This window comes from Hypanus sabinus, chromosome X2, assembly GCF_030144855.1.
Source record: "Hypanus sabinus isolate sHypSab1 chromosome X2, sHypSab1.hap1, whole genome shotgun sequence".
NCBI lineage: Eukaryota > Metazoa > Chordata > Chondrichthyes > Myliobatiformes > Dasyatidae > Hypanus > Hypanus sabinus.
Genome location: NC_082739.1, coordinates 28,054,002 through 28,077,233, shown reverse-complemented (window position 1 = coordinate 28,077,233; position 23,232 = coordinate 28,054,002). Strand labels below are relative to the sequence as shown.

Genomic DNA, 23,232 nt, shown 5'->3' with positions numbered 1-23,232 from the left:
GCAGCTCCGCATGCTGTTCTGCCATGAGCGTCTTGCAGTCACAAGTTCGGACGAGTGTCTGTAGTGCTCGGAGAAACTCAGCGCACGATTCGCCAGGCCGCTGTCGCCGGGTAGCTAAACGATGTCTTGCGTAGATGGTGTTCACCGGCCGCAGGTACTGTCTCTTGAGGGTGTCCAGTGCCCCATCGTAGGTCGGCAGGTCCCGGATAATGGAGTAAACTTTTGGGGTGACCCTCGAGAGGAGAATTATGGCGGGTTCAGTTGCACGAACCTCCTCCAAGTATGATTGGAAGCATGCAAGCCAGTGTTCAAAAGCAAGAGCTGCTTCAGGGTCTTGAGGGTCCAAATCCAACCTTTCCGGACATAAAATGGTTTCCATGTTTTAAAACTTTCAGTCAATAAAATTGATGCACCATCAATAACTCACTCTGAGACGGAAGGCAAGATGTCGGCTTTTATTGACTGGAAGAAGGAACCAGAAGTGAATGACCATCATACTACGTCCTGGAGACTGAGGCCGAGCATCAGGCCTCAGATCGCCTTTATACAGGGGCCTGTGGGAGGAGCCACAGGAGCAGTCAGCAGGGGCGTGTCCAGACAGGCACACGTAGTTCACCACAGATACTTATGTGAGAATGCTGTTCTTGGACTACAGTTCAGCATTCAACACCTCCAGGCTCGACAAGAAGCTCAGAGACCTCGGCCTTGACCCTGCCTTGTGCAGCTGGATCCTGGACTTCCTGCCAGATCGCCAGCAGGTTGTAAAAGTGGGCTCCCTCGCCTCCAACCTTCTGATTCTCAATACAGGAGTCCCTCAGGGCTGTGTACTGAGTCCCCTCCTTTACTCCCTGTATACCCATGACTGTGTCACTACCCACTGCTCCAATCACCTCAGACATTTGAGCAAGTTTGGTATGGGTCCCCAAATCCTAAGACCTTCTACAGGGGCACAACTGAGAGCATCCTGACTGGCTGCATCACTGGAACTGTACTTCCCTCAATCACAGGACTCTGCAGAGAGTGGTGCGGATGGCCCAGTGCATCTGTAGATGTGAACTTCCCACTATTCAGGACATTCACAAGGATAAGTGTGTAAAAAGGGCCCGAGCGATCATTGGAGACCCAAGTCATCCCAACCACAAGCTATTCCAGCTGTTACCATCCGGGAAGTGATACCACAGCATAAAAGCCAGGACCAGCAGGCTCCAGGGCAGCTTCTTCCACCAGGCCATCAGACTGATGAACTCACGCTGACTTGAGTGTGCTCTATATTACATTGACTATAGATTATAATAAATTACTGTGATTGCACATTTAGATGGAGATTTTTACTCCTCATGTATGTGAAGGATGTAAGAAATAAAGTCAATTCAATTCAAACTTGATCAGCTTGCACTGGGTTTGCATCAGTCAAAGGTTCGAAGGGTTCATGTACAACTCCGATGTTTGTCTTCTCCAGATAGTCAGGAAATACAGGAAGACCATGGGTGTCATTGAATAAAAGACATGAACACCCTCTCTGCATGAAAAGGAAAAAGAAAAAACTCAGAAGCTCCAAATCCCTTCCTTGCACAAAAAAATTAACAGATCGTCCACATGGTAAACGGCAGCTGGAACACCAACACCCCTAACCCCTCCCTCGCACAGAAATCAATAGATCACTCAGACAGAATGTCAAAAACCCTCAAACTCCCAACCCCCTCCCCAACAAAAAAGCGACAATACCATCAAACCTCTACCTCCTCTCCCACCAAAAAAGTGCCAACAGAGCCAACCCCCCAACCCCCTCTGCAACAAACAAAAACCAACACATTGCCCATCCGGAATCCCAACCCACCAATTGGCACCAAGAAAGAAAACACAGAAAACTGAAGGAAAGCTGTATAAACTACAGTCCAATAATCACATAAATCTTAGAATTTTGGAAACATCCTTCCGCTAGAACCAAGGAGACCGACCGCTTGAGCTCAGTCCTTCTGTGAAGAGCAACCACTATGTTGCCGACCTGCGGTCTCCGAATGCCGCCAAACCGGCCTCCAAGGTGAGTGACTGCTAACCTCCTCCGCACTCGTCTCAATGCTTTAGTCTTCCTCGATGCTTCAAAATGGAGTCAATCATGGTCCTGCATCCCGACGCTGGTCTTCTGCACAAGGCAGCCCCTGCTCGCAGTCCTCTCCGGGGACAGCAGAGTGCCAGATCACTCGACTGAACTCCAAACTACATGACACAGCCTCCAACAGTCTCTGAAACACAGTCAAGACAATAAGAACAAACAGGTGTAGAAAAAGTGAAATAATTGAAAAGATTGGCTATCTGGAAGCTGTTGCTTGAGGAATCGTTGTTTGTTGGCTATTCACCTCTACATGCTCTGAAAAAGGGTCATGGCACTAATCCATTTCCTGGCTAAACTGAAGATCTGAAGCACAACCGATTTTCATAACTCCCTCAAAGGATAAATGATGGCCATTTGAATTTTCAATACCACACAAACAATCTTTTGTTTTGGTCTGAGCTTCAATGCTGAAATTAACTGGGTAAAAGAATGAAAAATTAAAAAAAGCAGATGCTGTAAATTTATAACAAAAAATGAAATTTCTGGACTCATTCAGCAGTTCAGACAGCATTGATGGAAAGAGAAACAAAGCTAACTTTTCTCATGAAGGGCCTCTGACCTGAAGCTATTTCTCTTTCACAGAAGTTGCCTGAGCTTTTGCGTTTCCAGCATTTCTCCCTTTAAATGTTAATCTGTTTGTTGAGCATCTTTAAAATAGAACTAATTGGATACCTTTAACTTTTATTAAGACTTCAACTTCCTCTCTGTATTCAGATCATGCCATCTGGAGCTGGTTGAAACAGCCAGCAATGAAGAATCAAACCTTATAAATCTCAGAAATCATTTCCATAATAAATTAAATAGTGCTCAAACAAAACTGGTGTTGTATGTCAGTTTCTCAGGTGAGATACATAATTAATTGAATTGAATTGACTTTATTTCTTATATCCTTCACATACATGAGGAGTAAAAATCTTTACACTAAGTCTCCATCTAAATGTGCAATCACAGTAATCACAGTAGCCTGAAATCAACATGAGTTCATCAGTCTGATGGCCTGGTGGAAGCAGCTGTCCCGGAGCCAGTTGGTCCTGGCTTTTGTGCTGCAGGATTGCTTCCCGGATGGTAACAGCTGGAATAGATTGTGGTTGGGATAGCTTGGTTCCCCAGTGATACTATGGGCCCTTTTCACATGCCTGTGGGAAGTTCACAACTACAGATGTGCTGGGCTGTCCACACCACTCTCTGCAGTGTCCTGGGATTGAGGGAAGTACAGTTCCCATACCAGGCAGTGATGTAGCCAGTCAGGATGCTCTCAATTGTGCCCCTGTAGAAAGATCTCAGGATTTGGGTGTCCATACCAAGCTTCCTTAACCGTCTGAGGTGAAAGAGGCAATGTTGTGCCTTTTTCACCACACAGCTGGTGTGTACAGACCACGTGAGGTCCTCGGTGATGTGGATGTCGAGGAACTTGAAGCTGTTCACCCTCTCAACCCCAGATCCATTGATGTCAATAGGGGTTAGCCGGTCTCCATTCCTCCTGTAGTCCACAACCAGCTCCTTTGTTTTTGCGACGTTGAGGGAGAGGTTGTTTTCTTGACACCACTGTGTCAGAGAGATGAATTCTTCCGTCGGCCACTTCGTTATTGTTTCAGATAAGGCCAATCAATGTATTTTTATATTGAATATATTTATAATCCCAAACCCCTGACGTTTGCAACCACATTCCCAGAGTGCTTGGTGTGCTATAAGCTTCTAGAACCTACTGTGCAGATGGAATGTCAGACTGTGTGTGGATACAAGATCAGTGAAATAACACCAAAGTTGAGAGCAGCCACCAGCCATTTGGCACCTCATGCCTGTTCCAAAATGATCGTGGATGATCATCATTATGCACTTCCCAGTTCCTGATTTCTCTTGATCCCTTTAGATTTTAGAGCCATATTTAACACCTTCTTTAATATACACTCAGTGGCCACATTATTAAGTACATCCTGTACCTAATAAAGTGGCCACTGAGGGCACGTTCATAGCTTTCCGCTGTTGCTGTAGCCCATCCACTTCAAGATTGGACGTGATGTGTGTTCAAAGATTCTTTTCCGCACACCACTGTTGTAACACGTAGCTATTTGAGTTACTGTGGTTAATGCTTAATATCCTTGCTGCCAACTTGAACCCACTCTGGCCATTCTCATTAACAAGAACTGCCACAGAACTGCCACTCTCTGGGTGATTAGTTGTTTGTTTTTTTTGCACCATTCTCAGTATAGAGCTTGTTTATGCATGGAAGTCCCAGGGAATTAGCTGTTTCGGAGAGGCTCAAACCACCCCGTCTGACCCCAATAATCATTACTTACTTGCCCATTCTGATGTTTGGTCTGAACTCTTGACCACATCTGCATGCTTTTATGCATTGAGTTGATGTCATGTGATTGGCTGATTAGATATTTGCGTTAACAAGGAGATGTACAGCTGTACCTAATAAAGTGGCCACTGACTGTATTGGGCTTCAATTGCCTCCTGTGGGAGAAGATGTCACAGATTTACTTCTTTCTGGATAAAGAAACTTCCCCTCATCTCGCTCCAAAATGACACGCCAAATTCCTGTTTCTGGACTTCTCCAGCATCAGGAATATTCTTCCTGCATCTTGTCCCTCAGGATTTTATAAGTTTCAATGAGGTTTCCTCATAGTTTTCTAAACTACAGCAAAAATAAAGCCAAATGTTTCAACCTCTCTTCATATGTCAGTCTTGCCATCTCCAAAATTGAACTTCTGCTGCACTCCTCCCATAGCAAACACATCCTTCCTCAGATACAGAGAGGAAAACTGTACTGGGCATGGACTCCTCAGGCCCTGTACAATTGCAGTCAGACATCATTTCCTTGTACCCAGTTCCTTTCACTATGAAAGCCAACGCATCAATTCATGGTTTAATTGTCATTCAACCATGGTTGAATACAGCTAAATGAGACAGTGTTACTGTGGGGTCAAGGTGCAAAACACAGTGCCAACAGTCACACACAGCACAAAGCACACATAGCACATATAAGATAGCAAGGTATAGCCACGCAATAAAAGAGTCCAAACTTGAGCCATCCAATGTTACAGAAATCTACAGACAACCACAACAGAGCTTGACTTCTGCTAAGCGAGCACCAACTCCAGCCCAGATGCTACGCCATGCTGTGCCTGGTGGACCAGCCTCTCTCCTGTGGCTGTAAACAGACGATGCTGTGGCTTGAGGCCCAGACTTCACTATGACCAAGGCCACACAGTTCCCCACCATCCACCCCTACTCTCTGGCAATAAATCAGTGGATCGAACTTGCGGCATACCACATTCACAATTTCCAAAAGGGTCTTGCAATCACAAGAAAAGTGACCAAGATGGTCACTCGCTATTGGACTGTATACCTCCTTTGATTCGGGCAGCGCACAAGTTTTTCAACAGCGAGCAACTCACTGATGTGGTAGACCTGCAGTACTTTTAGTTCTTAATGTATAGCAGGGTCTTGTGATCATAAAAAATGTTTAAGTACGACAGTTGCACCTTTTGTTGATCCCATAGAAACCGCTGCGACCAAATGCGCCACCATCTTACAGGAAGATTATTAACCTTGTTACCTGCCTGCTGTACCTTGCTGCACAAAGGTTGATCAGTGCTTTTGCAGGTGACACAAAATTAGGTGTTGTTGATAGTGAGGATTATCACAGATTACAGGGAGATACTGATCAGTTAGGGAAGTGGATAAATGAATTTCAACAGGTAAGTGTGAGGTGATGCACCAGGGAGTGTTGTGGAACAGAGGGATTTCAGAATACATTGGAAGTAGTGTCACATGCAGACAGGGTGGTGTTAAAGGTGTTGAACACACTGGCCGTCAGCACTCACGTCGCTAAGTACAGGAGTTGTTGCAGTTGTATGAATTATTGGTGAGGCCATGCTTGGAGAATTGTGTAAAGTTCTAATCACCTGTTTTAGGAAAGACTGAAGAAAAGATTGATGAAGATGTTGCCAGGGCCAGAAGACCTGAGTTGTAGAGAGGTTGGCCAGGCTGGGTCTCCGTTCCTTGGAATGTATGAGTATGTGAGGCATTTAAAATTACATAAGGTGGATGCTAACAGTCTTCTTCAATTAAGGGAGACAAAAACTAGGGACCTTAGAATTAGTGTGAGAAAGGAAAGATTTAAAAGGGATCTGAGGACAACTCTTCCTTGCAGAGGGTGCTGAGTATATGGAATGAGCTGCCAGAAGAAGTGGTTCAAAGAAGCACTTGGAGAGGTACGTGGAGGGGCAGGGCTTAGAGGGTTACAGGCTGAATACAGGGTCAGCACAGATTGACGGGGCTGAAGGGCCTATATCCATGCTGTATTGTTGTGACCTGTATGCTTACTTTCATTGACTGAAGTGTCAAGGCACCCAAGTCCCCTTTCCTAAACTCTCACCATTCAGATTATTAACCTGACTTCCTGCACATTACACTGCATCTGCCATATATTTGCCCACTCCCTCAACTGTAAAAAAATAATAGAACAATACAGCACAGTACAGGCTCTTTAGCCCATGATGTTGTGCCAATCTTTTAACCCATTCCAAGATCAATTTAATCCTTCCTTTACTACATAGACCTCCATTTTATTTAATCATCCATGAGACTCTGAGTCTATTAAACATCTCTAATGTATCATCAGTCCTGGCAGGGCGTTCCTCTGACACCTTCCTCATATCATCTGGTGTTATGTCCCCTCATGTTCGCTATTTCTGCCCTGGGAAATTGTCTTGATCTATGCCTCAAAATCACGCTGGGTCATATCTGCTTTCTTCTCACAACTCACACTTCCATTTGGCTTTGTGTCATTTTAGTTTACATTTATTTCCTCATTAGGTCCAGTACTGCTTCTTCCCTTTTCCACCACACTCATTACATCCACAAAAATTCCAGAGGTACATCAAGCTTGATTGTCCTTTGTAAATCCGGAGTTAAATGGGTCTATTTTTGCAAGGGTAGACATCACAAGGAGTAAAACAAAACAAAAACTATTTTCATTTTTTTTTATTAGACTTCACTCCAAGCTTTTAATACCTGACAGAATTAAACTTCTGATGATGTTAATCACCAGTGATCTGCCTTACACCAACAAACTGAGCTGTTATACCGTATATTTTATCTATCCAGGTACTTCTCTATCGCTACTTGGGGATTTGAGGCTCTGAAATCTGTTCCAGTTGTACAGATAAGGAATAAACAGGAAGAAAAACATTGACTTGTATTTTACTGGTTAGGTACCTTACACTGGAGTGTGGGAATAGTTTTCATGATGAGATACTAACTCAGTGATAAGGTTTGATGTTGAATCCTTGCTTGAAGATCTGCAGCTGGTATTTGTACTTCTTTTACATGATAAGTATTTGATAAAGTGAACTGTTTCCACTTGGTAGAACTTTACTCATTCACAACAAAATTAGTCATGAAACAGGTTTCTAGAGATAAGCATCCGCATCACTTCATTGGTACCTACAGAAAATAAAAAAAATGTTACTTATCCTCATCAAGATAACAAGAACTTCCTGCATCTGAGTTTACAACAGAAATGGATAAACAGTATCCAGTTATCAATGACCTGTCATAAATCAAAGCCTAATTGCAATGGTACACTGCATCTGTGGAACTAAGAATCTATGGATAAGCATATCTGGAAGAAACATATAAATCCCAAAGAAGTTGCATTCAACGAGTGAGCTTCAACCCCAAGTATATAAATCTCGGGTTCGGCAAATGATACCTGGACATTTTGATGTCGAAGGAGTCGGACTCCTTAGGCAGGGTTCCAGTTGGTAGTCAGATATTGGAGCGGGGGTTGGCCAGATAGATAAAGTAACTCCACGGTCACGGCATTAAAATTTTTCATTTGTTTATAGAACGAGTATTTATTATCCACCACTAGTTGCATTTGGGAAAAGGCAGTGATTTGCATTCTTAATCCATTACAGTGCCGGCTCAGAATCAGAATTATTATCACTTACCTATGACAAGACATTTACTGTTTATAGGCAACAACACAGTACAAGGACATTCAGTCTACAAATTACAAAAATAAATAGTGCGAAAATAGGAATAACAAGGTAGTGGGGTCATTGTCATTGTCCGTTCAGAAATCTGATGGCGGAGGGGAAGAAGCTGAACCTAAAATGTTGAGTGTGGGACTTCAGTCGCCTGTACCTCCTCCTGATGATTGTAACGAGGTCAAGTCCCAGAGGGTGAGGGTCCTTAACGATGGATGCTGCTATCTTCAGTTGCCAGCTTTTGAAGATGCCCGAGATGGTAGGGAGGGTTGTGCAGGTGATGGAGCAGGCTGAGTCTCCAAGCCTCTGCAGCCAATACCAAGCAACTAGGCAGATTGCTCTCCACTGTAAGAGTCTTTGGTGACGTACCAAATCTCTTCAAACACCTTTGTGATTGCTTTGTCATGCAACCGTTGAACACTGAATATGTTAGTAATTTAAAAACAGCAGTAACAAAGTAACTGATATATTTTCAATTCAGGATGGTCTGTCTTCTTGGATATTATTCAGGTGTTCCTGTGCACCTTCTGATGAACAGAGAACCTAGAGAGCGGGACAGGCTTGCAAAGAAACTTTGGTAATTTCCTATAATACACAGAACCATATAGCACAGAGACAGATCATTTTAGCCCATCCTGTCCATGGCGACAGTGCACTTTTTGCACTAATCCCATTTGCTGCAATAGGTCCATGTCCCTTATCCAAGTACCTGTCCACACGACTTTGAAATATCATAGTTACATCTGCATCCACCACTTTCTTCAGTAGCTTGTTCCAAATAGCTACAACTGTCTGTGAAAAACTTAACTCTTCAGATCTTCCTTAAGTATTTCTTCCTTAAGCTCTAGATTTTCCTGCCGTGGAAAAACAATTCTAAATATCTCTGTTCTAACTACATGCCCTGTTCGCATTATAATTTTATGAACCTGACATCCCACCTCTATTACTCAGTGCCTCAGATGATGAAAGCAAGCGTACTAACTGCCTTTCGCACCACTCCATCTTTCAGGGAGCTATAGACTTGGGTCTCTCTGTACACCAGCACTCCTAAGGTCCCTACCATTTATTCTGTATGTCCCACCAGGATTTGATTTCCCAAAGAGCATTACCTCACATGTGTCTGAATTAAATTCTGCCAAACTTTCCCTCTGATCTATACCCAGCAGTGTCCTTAGTCAACCTTATCTTATACACTACCAATCTTTTTTGTCATTTGCAATCTGACTAATCAGACCACCTACATTCTTTTCTAATTCATATATATATTACAAACAGTGCTCAGTTCTGGTCACCTCACTACAGGAAGGATGTGGATACTATAGAGAGAGTGCAGAGGAGATTTACAAGGATGTCGCCTGGACTGGGGGACGTACCTTATGAGAATAGATTGAGTGAACTCGGCCTTTTCTCCTTGGAGCGACGGAGGATGAGAGGTGACCTGATCGAGGTGTATAAGATGACGAGGGGCATTGATCGTGTGGATAGTCAGAGGCTTTTTCCCAGGGCTGAAATGGCTAACACGAGAGGGTGCAGTTTTAAGGTGCTTGGAAATAGGTAGAGAGGGGATGTCAGGGGTAAGTTTTTCACACAGAGAGTGGTGAGTGCGTGGAATGGGCTGCTGGCGACGGTGGTGGAGGCGGGAACAACAGGGTCTTTTAAGAGCCTTGTGGCAGTCCGCACACACGGGACTCGAACTGCCACCGGGAACTGCAGGCAAATGCGCGGCCCGCTCGGGGCGGACCTTCCAGGGACAGTCTGATGTCATGTCCCAGGGACCCATGGGAGGGGAGATTTCAGCACATGAGTTTGAATCAGTAAAGTCATTCCGAGTTGAGCTCTCTCTGCCTCCATGTGTTCCTTTTGTAGCGCTTTGCGTGCCGCTACACTGGTGACCCCGACGTTCCAGATGGCATCTGGAACCAGTAACTGCAACCAGCCACGAATCCAAGCAATTCGCACAGCGCAGTCTCTCTGAAGCTTCTGACTTTCGGGGCCACGGAGCCCCATGTTTGGTTCGAGCAGGCTGAGGCCCAGTTCAATATCAAAGACATTACAGCCGACACCACATGGTACTACTATGTGGTCAGCACGCTCGACCAGGGGACGGCAGGCCGGATTGTCGACTTCCTACGCCAGCCACCAACGGAGGACAGGTACACTAAGCTTAAGGCACTCCTGATCCGTACCTTTGGACTCTCCCGCCGCGCGGCTCCTACACATGGACGGCCTGGGTGACCGCTCGCCATCCAAGCTCATGAACGATTCGCTGACGCTCATGGACAGCCATAAGCCGTGCCTTTTATTTGAACAGTTGTTCCTCAAGCAAATGCCAGAGGACATCCGCCTCCTCTTCGCGAGTGAGGATTTCAGCGACCTACACAACGGTCGGACACTGACACACTGTCTCACCCCTGCCTCCACTCAGTAGGCATATCGTCCACAGGAATAGACAACGCAGCACTGGCGGAAGCACAACGGTCGGACACCGAGATCCCGGCTTACTGCACCGCCGTTTCAGGGCTCCAGTTGGAGGAAGTCTCCATCGGCCCGGCAGCGGATCGACTCCTGTGTGACGTGTCTACCGGCAAACCCCGACCCGTGGTTCCTGCGGCATGGAGACGCTGGGTGTTCGACACGCTGCACGACCTGGCCCACCCGTCCATCCGGGCGTCCATCAAACTGATAGCGGACAGATTTGTCTGGCACGGTTTACGCAAACAGGTCGGACACTGGGCCAGGACCTGCGTACACTGCCAGACTGCCAAAGTCCAGCAGCACGTGAAGGCTCCCCTCCAGCAGTTCCAGCCAACACACAGGAGGCTCCAACACATCCATGTGGACATCGTGGCCAGTCTCCCGGGGTGCCTGGTGTATCTTTACCATGGTAGACAGGTTCACCAGATGGCCAGAAGCAGGCCGGAGTCCTGCGCCAGGACGCTCATTGCAAACTGGATCGCCAGGTTCGGCCTCCCAACGAACATCACCTCCGACAGAGGGGCGCAGTTCACGTCTGGTTTGTGGACAGCACTGGCACAGCTCCTGGGCACCCAGATGCTTTACACCACAGTGTACCATCCCCAGTCCAACGGTTTGGTAGAGCGATTCCACCGGCATCTCAAGTCGGCCCTGACGGCGCGCCTCAGGGGCCCCAACTGGACAGACGAGCTTCCCTGGGTCCTACTGGGCATCCGCACAGACCCCAAGGAGGACCTGGGCACCTCCTTGGCAGGATTGGTCTCTGGTGCCCCCCGACCGTCCCGGACGAGTTTGTACCAGAGGCCCAAGGTTCTGAAGAAACTCCAGCAGCAGTGCTAACGAGGCTGCGGGACAGGGTAGGGACCCTGGCACCGGTCCCGACCTCCAGGCATGGTCCCATGCCATCCTTCCCTCCTAAAGACCTCCGAGACTGTGACTATGTTTTTATTCGCAGGGGCATGCACAGGTCACCTCTACAGTGGCTGTACGAGTGACCCTTCAAGGTGATCCAGCACAACAGGTCCACATGTGTCGTGGAGGTGGGTGGCCGGGAAGAGACTTTTACAGTGGACCGCCTCAAACCGGGGCACTTAGACGTTGAGCAACCAGTGAGGGTACACACACTGCGCTGGCAAGGCCGGCCACCCAGACTGGGGGCTCTACTCCAGACCGCCCTGCTGGTCACAGGGACCCACGGGAGGGGGGATTTAAGCGCGCGAGTTTGAATCAGTAAAGTCATTCCAAGTTCAGCTCTCTCTGCCTCTGTGTGTTCCTTTCGTAGCGTTTTGCGCCCGACTACAGCCTCTTAGATAGGTACTTGGAGCTTAGAAAAATAGAGAGCTATGCGCTAGGGAAATTCTAGGCAGTTTCTAGGGCAGGTTTTATGGTAGGCACAATATTGTGGGCCGAAGGGCCTGTAATGTGCTGCAGATTTCTATGTTCTATGTTAAACAACAAAGGCCCCGGCACTGGCTATATCACTTCTTACAGATTTCCAGTCAGAAAGCTCCTATGCACCACTACTGCCCACGACCTCTTATCACCAACCCAACTATGCAACACACTCCTCAGATTTCTTGCATCTTAAACTTCAAGACTAGCCTATCATCTGGAATCTTGCCTTAATGAAGTTCAGGTAAACCACATCTGCCACCAACTCATCATCATCAATTTATTCAGTATCCCCTCAAAATACTCAATTAGATAAGTGGATCATGAAAATTTGTGAGCCATGGATAGCAGACAGGACATATCAGCTGGAAAGTTGGGTAGAATAGTAGCAAATGAAATTTAATCCAGAAAAGTGGGAGGTAATGCACTTTGGGAAGTCAAATTCTGGTGGAACAAGTGGAGTAAATGGGATGGACCTTTGGAAGATTGATGTAAAGAGCAGGTCAGCAGCTTATACAGTATCCTTGGAGAAGGAATCATCGGAACTGGGAAAGTGAGAAAAACATTATGGAAGAAGTCAGGAATGATTCTGTTATCTGACCTCAGCAAAGGATCAATGTTTTCCTACTGTTTGCTTGATTTTGTGAGGATCAGGTTACCAAACTTCTCGCCTGGCATATCAAGCATGTCAAAAAATGTACAGACAGAAAAGCAATAGGGAGCAGAAATCCTCATGAGAGACTATTTCCAAAATATCTAAACTGCTTTTCATCAGTGACCTTTACAGTAAAGCTGAAGTAAAGCTGTGGGAAAGTAGCATCCAATCATTGGGACCCACACCACTGAAGTCATGCTCTCTTCTCTCTGCTGCCATCAGGTAGAAGGTACAGGAGCCTCAGGACTCACACCAACAGTTTTAGGAACAGTTATTACCCCTCTACCATCAGGCTCTTGAACGAAAGGGAATAACTTCATTCAACTTTACTTGCCCAATCTTTGAAATATTCCCAGAAGGCATTTTCAGGGACTCTTCATCTCATGTTCTTGATATTTATTGCTCATTTATTAATATTATTGCTGTTTTTTGCACACTGGTTGAATGCCAAAATTGGTGTGGTCTTTCATTGATTCTATTATCACTGTTATTTATGAATTATTGAGTATTGCAAGAAAACGAATCTCAGGGTTGTATATGGTGACATATATGTACTTTGATAATACAGTTACTTTGAACTTTGAAGTATTAAGAAGCATTAAATATTAAGAAGCCGGTAACTGTTTTGTTAGGTATCATTTGGGGGAGCTTGTGGTACAGCCAGATACCACTGTACAAAGCAGTGAGGTTCAACACTACATCAGTGACTTACACTCATCATCCTTTCCAAACAGCACATCGAGATAACTCCACAAAATCAAAAGTAAACAAAAAATCAGCAATAATACTTACCTTCCAGGATCTGATGCACCCTTATATCGCGGACAAACTGCTGAACAGCGTAGTCCTTTAGGTATCCATAGCCACCGTGCATCTGCAGTGCCTGATTACAGATCTGTTTCAGACAATTGGTTTATTTAACAGGTTTTCTGAAGATGCACTTTTGTAAATGCTGTGGTGTCTAGTCTTCAACACAGAGGAATTATTCCGTTTAGATACTTAAACAAAAGTTGTAAATATGTAATATAGAACTTGAGCAGAAATGACATGAAAACTTAAAAAGCACTTTGTAAGGTATTAAACAGTTGACAATATTGATTGTCATAATTATACAACTGAGTTTAAATGGTGCGAGAGGGAGGATAATCAGGTGATAGAGAAGGGACGCGACGTGCTCAGTCCGAAGGTTTGAGATGTGTCTATTTTAACGCAAAGAGTATTGTGAACAAAGTGAATGAGCTTAGAGCATGGATCAGTACTTGGAGATATGATGTGGTGGCCATTACAGAGACTTGGATGGCTCAGGGGTAGGAATGGTTACGTCAAATGCTGGGTTTTAGAAATTTCAGAAAGGACAGGGAGGGAGGCAGAAGAGGTGGGGGTGTGGCACTGTTGATCAGACACAGCGTGACGGCTGCAGAAAAGGTGGACGTCATGGAGGGATTGTCTACGGAGTCTCTGGGTGGAGGTTAGGAACAGGAAGGGGTCAATAACTTTACTGGGTGTTTTTTATAGGCTGCCCAATAGTAACAGGGATATCGAGGAGCAGATAGGGAGACAGATTCTGGAAAGGTGTAATAATAATAGAGTTGTCGTGATGGGAGATTTTAATTTCCCAAATATCGATTGGATCTCCCTAGAGCAAGGGCTTTAGATGGGGTGGAGTTTATTAGGTGTGTTCAGGAAGGTTTTTTGACACAATATGTAGATAAGCCTACAAGAAGAGAGGCAGTACTTGATCTAGTATTGGGAAATGAACCTGGTCAGGTGTCAGATCTCTCAGTGGGAGAGCATTTTGGAAATAGTGATCATAATTCTATCTCCTTTACAATAGCATTGGAGAGAGATAGGAACAGACAAGTTAGAAAAGCATTTAATTGGAGTAGAGGGAATTAAGAGGCTCTCAGGCAGGAAATTGGAAGCTTAAATTGTGAACAGATGTTCTCAGGGAAAGGTACGGAAGAAATGAGGCAAATGTTCAGGGGATATTTGTGTGGAGTTCTGCGTAGGTACATTCCAATGAGACATAGAAGTTATGATAGGGTACCGGAACCGTGGTGTACAAAGGCTGTAATAAATCTAGGCAAGAAGGAAAGAAAAGCTGACAAAAGGTTCAGAGAGCTAGATAATGTTAGAGATCTAGAAGATTATAAAGCTAATGGGAAGGAGCTTAAGAGGGGAATTAGGAGAGCCAGAAGGGGCCATGAGAAGGCCTTGGCGGGACGGATTAAGGAAAACCCCAAGGCATTCTACAAGTATGTGAAGAGCAAGAAGAATGTGAAGAGCAATAAGAATGTGAGAGAATAGGACCTATCAAGTGTGACAGTGGGGAAGTGTGCATGGAACCGGAGGAAATAGCAGAGGTACTTAATGAATACTTTACTTCAGTATTCACTATGGAAAAAGATCTTGGTGATTGTAGTGATGACTTACAGCAGACTGAAAAGCTTGAGCATGTAGATATTAAGAAAGAGGATGTGCTGGAGCTTTTGGAAAGCATCAAGTTGGATAAGCCGCCGGGACTGGATAAGATGTACCCCAGGTGACTGTGGGAGGCGAGGGAGGAGATTGCTAAGCCTCTGGCGATGATCTTTGCATCATCAATAGGGGCAGGATTGGGTGGTTGCAAATGTTGTTCCCTTGTTCAAGAAAGGGAGTAGAGATAGCCCAGGATATTATAGACCATTACTTCAGTGGTTGGTAAGTTGATGGAGAAGATCCTGAGAAGCAGGATTTATGAACATTTGGAGAGGTATAATATGATTAGGAATAGTCAGCATGGCTTTGTCAAAGGCAGGTCATGCCTTATGAGCCTGATTGAATTTTTTGAGGATGTGACTAAACACATTGATGAAGATAGGGTAGTAGATGTAGTGTATATGGATTTCAGTAAGGCATTTGATAAGGTAACCCATGCAAAGCTCCTTTAGAAAGTAAGGAGGCATGGGATCCAAGGAGACCTTGCTTTGTGGATCCAGAATTGGCTTGTCTACAGAAGGCAAAGAGTGGTTATAGACGGGTCATATTCTACATGGAGGTCAGTGACCAATGATGTTCCGCACGGATCTGTTCTGGGACCCCTCCTCTTTATGATTTGTATAAATGATCTGGATGAAGAAGTAGAAGGCTGGGTTATTACGTTTTCTGATGACACAAAGGTTGGAGGTGTTGTGGATAGTCTGGAGGGTTGTCACAGGCTCCAGCGGGACATCGATAGGATGCAGAACTGGGCTGAGAACTGGCAGATGGACTTCAACCCAGTTAAGTGTGAAGTGGTTCATTTTGATAGGTCAAATTTGAAGACAGAATATAATATTAATGGTAAAATTCTTGGCAGGGTGGAGGATCTGAGATATCTTGGGGTTTGTGTCCATAGGACGCAGGTTGACAGTTAAGAAGGCGTATGGTGTGTTGCAGGGGTCACCAACCTTTTTTGCACCGCATACTGGTTTAACATTGATGATATTCTTGCGGACTGGCCGACCGGGGGCGGGGGTTAATCACGACGGGAAAATAAGTGATTATAACTATAATCACGATAAGTCACTTATAAGTGGCTAATACACTCAATTTTGTTTATAAAAGGGTTAATCTAACAAATTTAGTATTAAACACACAGCGCATATTTTCCTCGCATGAATATAGTGATGTCAATTATAACTCACTTATAAGTCAATAGCATCATAACACTTTAAGTAACGTTTGGATATTAAATACACAGTGCATATTTTCCTCGTATGAACATATAAAACCATTGCAACACACCGGTGAGAGGGCAAGGTAAGGTGCCGGAGGTCCCCGTACTGGGGCCGCGTCGGTTGCAGTCCGGAGAAAGTGACTGACCGAGCGAGGAGTGCGACAGGGCGCGCCCCCCCACCCCCATAGATAGGATAGGATCTATCGGCTGACAAAAGTTTGGCTCGAGGGATGACCTCAGTAGATCTCAGCGAGGTAGCTGCTCTGCTACTTATGAAACCCTGAGCCTGAATTAGGTTGTCTGCGAATATTTTAGTACCGTGTTCCCCACGGACATTCGGTGTGCTAAACAGATTCAGAGGCGGCGCGCATCTGTCCGCGCTCCAGGCCAGTACCAACGGCACTTCCTGCCGGCTGCAAGAGGTGGCCGGTTACCCGAAGCCAACCAGTGAACCTAAATTGCGTTTAGGCGACTGATGACCTCGCGTGGGTAATGCGTTCAGGTTCAACAGTGGTTGTGACAGGGAATGAGGAAAGGTGCAGCTGACTCATATCATTTCATATTGACAAATCATATTGTTTCCTCGCAGCCCGGTAGCACATGCTTTGCGGCCCGGTGGTTGGGGACCACTGGTGTGTTGGAATTCATCAACAATGGGATTGAGTTTAAGAGCCGTGAAGTAATGTTACAGCTATATAAGGCCTTGGTCAGACCTCACTTGGAGTACTGTGCTCAGTTCTGATCACCTCACTACAGGAAGGATGTGGAAGCCATAGAAAGGGTGCAGAGGAGATTTACAAGGATGTTGCCTGGATTGGGGAGCATGCCTTATGAGAACAGGTTGAGTGAACTCGGCCTTTTCTCCTTGGAATGACAGAGGATGAGAGGTGACCTGATAGAAGTGTATAAGCTGATGAGAGGCACTGATCCTGGTGGATAGTCAGAGGCTTTTTCCAGAGCTAAAATGGCTAACACGAGGGGGCATAGTTTTAAGGTGCTTGGAAGCAGGTACAGAGATAGGAGTAAATTTTTCACACAGAGAGTGGTGAGTGTGTGGACTGCACTGCCAGTGATGGTGGTGGAGGCAGATACATTAGGGTCCTTTAACAGCCTCTTAGATAGGTACATGGAGCTTAGAAAAATAGAGGGCTATGCACTAGGGAAGTTCTAGGCAATTTCTAGAATAGGTTACATAGTCAGTACAACACTGTGGGCCGAAAGGCCTGAAAAATGCTGTAGATTTCTATGTTCTATGTACTCTAAAATCATGCAAACTGATAGATGCTGCTTGACCTGCTGAGTTCCTCCAGCATTCTGTGTGTGTTGCAGTTGACAATATTATCAATTTGCATGATTTTAAGAGTGTGATCTCCAAATGACAGAATTCCCCAGCATTGTGCACATTTACAGGATCACAATAGTGAGTCTGGGCTCAGTTTCTCATCACTTCGCGTATCAGCATTTGACCACTACACTCAAAGAAACAATAATTAGGGCAACACCACTTGTGGAAAATGAACATTACCCTACCATGTGAAGTGACACACACAGACAAAATGCTGGACGAACTCAACAAGTCAGTCAGCATCCACAGAGAGGGATAAACAGTCGATGTTTTGGTTCGAGACTCTTCATCAGGCCTCAGCCTGAAATGTTGACTGTTTATTCCCTTCCATAGATGATTCTGTTTTCTCTCATTGGATTATCCACATACTGGTTTGCTAAATCCTTATGGATGCACCTAACAAACTCTGCCCCATCTAAACCTCTTGCACTAAAGCGGCCCCAGTCTATATTACAGAAGTTGTAGCCACCTACGACAATGACTCTGTTGATTTTACACCTTTCCCTAATCTGCCAACATATCTGTTCCTCAATGTTTTAGTGGCTATTGTAGGACATGTGGTATAATCCCATCAGAGTAATTACACCTTTCTTGAGTTCTACCCATTTAAACTCAGTGAGTTCTACCCATTTAAACTCAGTGGATTAACTACGATACTGTCCTTGATTAACAGTGCAATTCATCACCCTCTTTTATCTCCCTCTCTATCCTTCCCAAAATATTGAAATCCTGAAACATTAAGCACCCATTTCTGTCCCTCTCTCAACGAAGACTCTGTAATGGCTACATCATCATAGTTCCATGAGGTGATTTATGCTCTAAATTCATCACCCTTACCCCTAATATTCCTTCAACCTATCTATTTTATTGTGCTATTACTTGCCTCCTGCCTGTTCTTCCATTCAGATTTATTGGTATCTTCTCTCTGTAAGACCATAAGACATATATAGGGACAGAATGTCGCTATTCTGCCCATTGAATCTGCTCTACCATTGAATTATGGCTGGAATTTATTTCAAACCCATTCACCTGCCTTACCAATCAAGAAGTTTTCAATCTCTGCATTAAATACACCCAATGACTTGACCTCCACTGCCTTCTGTGACTGCAAATTCCACAGAATTAGTATGCTCTTCTTGAAGAAATTCTTCCTCAACTCAGTTTTAAAGGATGTCACTTTATTCTGAGGTTGTGCCCTCAGATCTTTGATTAAACTACTAATGGAGACATCCTCTCCACATCAGTATCTGAAAGGTTTTCATTCCTGGGATCATTCAAGTGAACATCCTCTGAACTCTCTCCAGGGCCAACACGTCTTTCCTTGGATAAGCGGCCCAGAACTGCTCACAATATCCCAAATGAGGTCTGACCAATACCTTATAAAGCCTCAGCAGTACATTCTTGTTTTTATGATCTAGCCCTCTCAAAATGAATATTAACATTGTATTTGCCTTCCTTATTACTGACCATTGGCATTGAAGGAATTAAAATATGAAGAAAACAACTAACTCGAATGAGTCAAGGACAGTGGGAGCAGACAAACCAAATATGTTTGTTCTTGCCATGTGTTTGAAAGAATGGAGACTGTCATTTTGTTAAGCTGCTTTGTAACTCCATTTTGTAAGCTGTCTTGTGAATTGGTTTTGCTCAGAAGTAGCAGTATTGAAGTATTTTAAAGTGGACACAATGGTGCTCCAGATAATCTGCTGAACTACAGATAATTTCCAAATAAAAAGCTATTTGTGAGGTGTTCCTTTGTAAGATAGAATGTGCAGGTTTATGAATAAGGGAGTCTGTGTCTCACCTGAGTAACCAGAGCCTAGTAAATAAGACCATATAGGAGCAGGAGTAGGCCATTCAACCCATCGAGTCTGCCCTGTCAATCAATCATGGGCTGATCCACTTCATTTGGTCATCTCCACTCCCCTGCTTTCACCCCATACCCTTTAATGCTCTGGCTAATCAAGAACCTATCTATCTCTCCCTTAAATACACCCAATGACTTGGCCTCCACAGCTGCTCATGGCAACAAATTCCACAGATTTACCACCCTCTGACTGAAGTAATTTCTCCACATCTCTGTTCTAAATGGATGTTCTTCAATCCTGAAGAGTCGTGCCCTCTTGTCCTAGACTCCCCTACCATGGGAAATAAATTTGCCATATCTAAGGCAACACAAGTGAATCTGCAGATGCTGGAAATAAATAAAAACACAAAATGCTGACAGAACTCAGCAGGCCAGACAGCATCTATGGGAGGAGGTAGTGACAACGTTTCGGGCCGAAACCCTTCATCAGGAGTGAAGTAACATGGGATGGTGGAGGGGGGATAAGAAGTGGGGGAAAGGATGAAGTAGAGAGCTGGGAAGTGATAGGCTGGAGGGAAATTGGCTGGGGGGGAAGGTGGAGAATTATGGGAAATAAAAGAGAAAGAAAGGTAGGGTTGGGGGGGAGATTATAGTGAGGGGGGAAAAAGAGAGAGAAAGAGAACCAGACTAAAATTATAGTTAGGGATGGGGTAAGGGGTGGGGCAGGGGTATCAACGGAGGTCTGTGAGTTGAATGTTCATGCCGGCAGGTAGGAGGCTACCTAGGTGGGAGATAAGGTATTGCTCCATTGACCTGCGTGTGGCCTCATCTTGAGGGTAGAGGAGGCCATGGACAGACATGTCAGAGTGGGAGTGGTCTGTGGAATTGAAGTGTGTGGCCACAGGGAGATCCCGCCACTGCTGGAGGACTGAGCGCCGGTGTTCGGTGAAACAGTCTCCCAGTCTGCGGCGGGTCTCCCCAGTGTATAAATGGCCACATCGGGAGCACCGGATACAGTATATCACCTCAGTTGACTCGCAGGTGAAGTGGTGCCTCACCTGAAAGGACTGTCTGGGGCCTGGGATGGTGGTGAGGGAAGAAGTGTGGAGGCAGGTGTGGCACTTCTTCCATTTCCGTTGCCATATCTAATCTGTTCAGGCCTTTTAACATTCGGAATGTTCTATGAGATCTCCCCTCATTCTCCTGATCTCCAGGGAATACAGCCCAAGAGCTGCCAGACATTCCTCATACTGTAACCCTTTCATTTCTGGAATCATTCTCATGAATCTTCCCTGAACCCTCTCCAATGTCAGTATATCCCTTCTAAAATAAGGAGCCCAAAACTGCACACAATACTCCAAGTGTGGTCTCATGAGTGCCTTTTAGAGCCTCAACATCACATCCCTGCTCTTATATTCTATACCTCTAGAAATAAATGCCAACATTGCATTTCCCTTCTTCACCACCGACTCAACCTGGAGGTTAACTTTAGGGTTTCTTGCACAAGGACTCCCAAGTCCCTTTGCGTCTCTGCATTTTGAATTCTCTCCCCATCTAAATAATAGTCTGCCCATTTATTTCTTCCACCAAAGTGCATGACCATACACTTTCCAATATTGTATTTCATTTGCCACTTCTTTACCCATTCTCCTAAACTATCTAAGTCTCTCTGCAGGCTCTCTGCTTCCCCAACACTACCTGCTCCTCCACCTATCTCTGTATCATCCGCAAATTTAGCCACAAATCCACTGATACCGCAGTCCAAATCACTGATGTACATTGTGAAGAGCAACGGTCCCAACACCGACCCCTGTGGAACTTCAGCCAGCCAGAATAGGATCCCTTTATTCCCACTCTCTGCTTTCTGCCGACCAGCCAATGCTCCACCCATGCTAGTAACTCCCCTGTAATTCCATGGGCTCTTATCTTGCTAAGCAGCCTCATGTGTGGCACCTTGTCAAAGGCCTTTTGAAAATCCAAGCACATCACATCTACTGCATCTCATTTGTCTACCCTGCTTGTAATTTCCTCAAAGAATTGCAGTCGGTTTGTCAGGCAGGATTTTCCTTTCAGGAAACCATGCTGGCTTTGGCTTATCTTGTCATGTGCCACCAAGTACTCCGTAATCTCATCCCTAACAATTGAATCCAACAACTTCCCAACCACTGATGTCAGGCTAACAGGTCTACAGTTTCCTTTCTGCTGCCTCCCACCCTTCTTAAATAGCAGAGTAATATTTGCAATTTTCCAGTCATCCGGCACAATCAATTCTTGAAAGATCAGTGTTAATGCCTCTGCAATCTCTCCAGCTACTTCCTTCAGAACCCGAGGGTGCATTCCATTGGTCCAGGAGATTTTTCCACTCTCAGACCATTAAGCTTCCTGAGCACCTTCTCAGTCATAATTTTCACTGCACAACCTTCACTTCCCTGACACTCCTGAATGTTCCGTATACTGCAGACGTCTTCCACTGTGAAGACTGATGCAAAATACGCATTCAGTTCCTCTGCCATCTCTGCATCTCTGATTACAATATCTCCAGCGTCATTTTGTATTGGTCTGATATCTACCCTCGACTCTCGTTTACCCTTTATATACTTAAAAAAGCTTTTATTTTTTAAAAACAATTACTTTTTTCAACTGATAGTTGGTGAGAAATAAGTAATAAGACTTTTTGGAACTGTTTTGCTCATGTGGTTTCCATCATTCAGGCTTGGAAATGCCAGAAATAGCCAGGAGTGAAAATGAAACAATTTCACTGCTTCAAAAAGTTAGGAATTACAAAACATTTGAAGGTATGGACAATCTTCTTGAATGTTACAATGAAAACAAAGATTTGGAGAATATAATTGTCAAAAGCATTGTATGATGACAGTCTGTTATCTGCACTAGGTGTCTGCACTGATTTTGTTCATTTATAGTCAAACAAAAGAACATGGCAGCATACACTGGATGTATTCCTCAGTCAATAAATATTAGGAACTAATACAGTATTAGTAGAGGTATTGGTAGTTTTCTCATTCATTCTGTATTTCATTTAAATACATAAATTGTGACTCAATTGAATGATAGTTTGTCTTTTTTACCCTTTTTAATAAACTATTTCCATGAAACTTCGGCTAATTGGGACAATCACTTAATTCGGACAAAATGTACCGGTCCTGATGTGTCCTAATTAACTGGTATCCACTGTTCTTGTATTTATAAGATGCCATAGAATTCCCTTTACCAGTGCCAGTGATACTTCATGGCTTTTCTTTGCTTTCCTAACTTTTTTTTTGAGTTCTTTCTAACACACTCCACAAGTTTTCTCTGTTTTAGTTGCCTTTCCATAATTACTTTGAAATTTACATAATTATGATCACTATCTCCAACCTCTCCCCACCAGCACTTGCCTGGTTTCTTTTCCAGTGGAGCCACTTCCGCAGTATGACTTACTACGTACAAGCTCTAAAACTATCCTGGATGTACTCTACAGATTCCACCTAATCTAAGACCCTCACATAAAAGTGATCCCAGTCAATTCTGGGGAAGTTAAGCATTCTCACTTCTTTAACACGATTGTTCTTATAGTTACTTATGATTTGTCTACATATTTGCTCCTGTATCTCCCGCTGACTGTTAGGGATCTGTAGTACACCCCAGCAAATTGACTGCCTCTTCCTTATTTCTAATTTTTACCCATGGCACCTCATTTGAAGTGCTTTCCAGGATATTCTCCTCAAGATTAGCAGTGATGGTCT

General features: G+C 44.6%; 1 protein-coding gene across 3 annotated transcripts in view; it reads right to left on the bottom strand.

The window, feature by feature from the left end:
• Positions 1 to 7,093: 7,093 nt before the first annotated feature.
• acad8 (acyl-CoA dehydrogenase family, member 8) overlaps positions 7,094 to 23,232 on the bottom strand; it is a 107,949-nt gene continuing 91,810 nt past the window's right edge. For 2 of the 3 annotated variants that reach the window (XM_059957135.1, XM_059957133.1), the window contains exons 10-11: positions 13,433 to 13,535; positions 7,094 to 7,570 (exon numbers count right to left, since the gene is read on the bottom strand). In XM_059957135.1, the coding sequence (XP_059813118.1) occupies positions 7,518 to 7,570; positions 13,433 to 13,535 (156 nt within the window). In that variant the 3' untranslated portion in view covers positions 7,094 to 7,517. The remainder of the gene's footprint in view (positions 7,571 to 13,432; positions 13,536 to 23,232) is intronic. The other variant, XM_059957134.1, reaches the window with a different exon arrangement.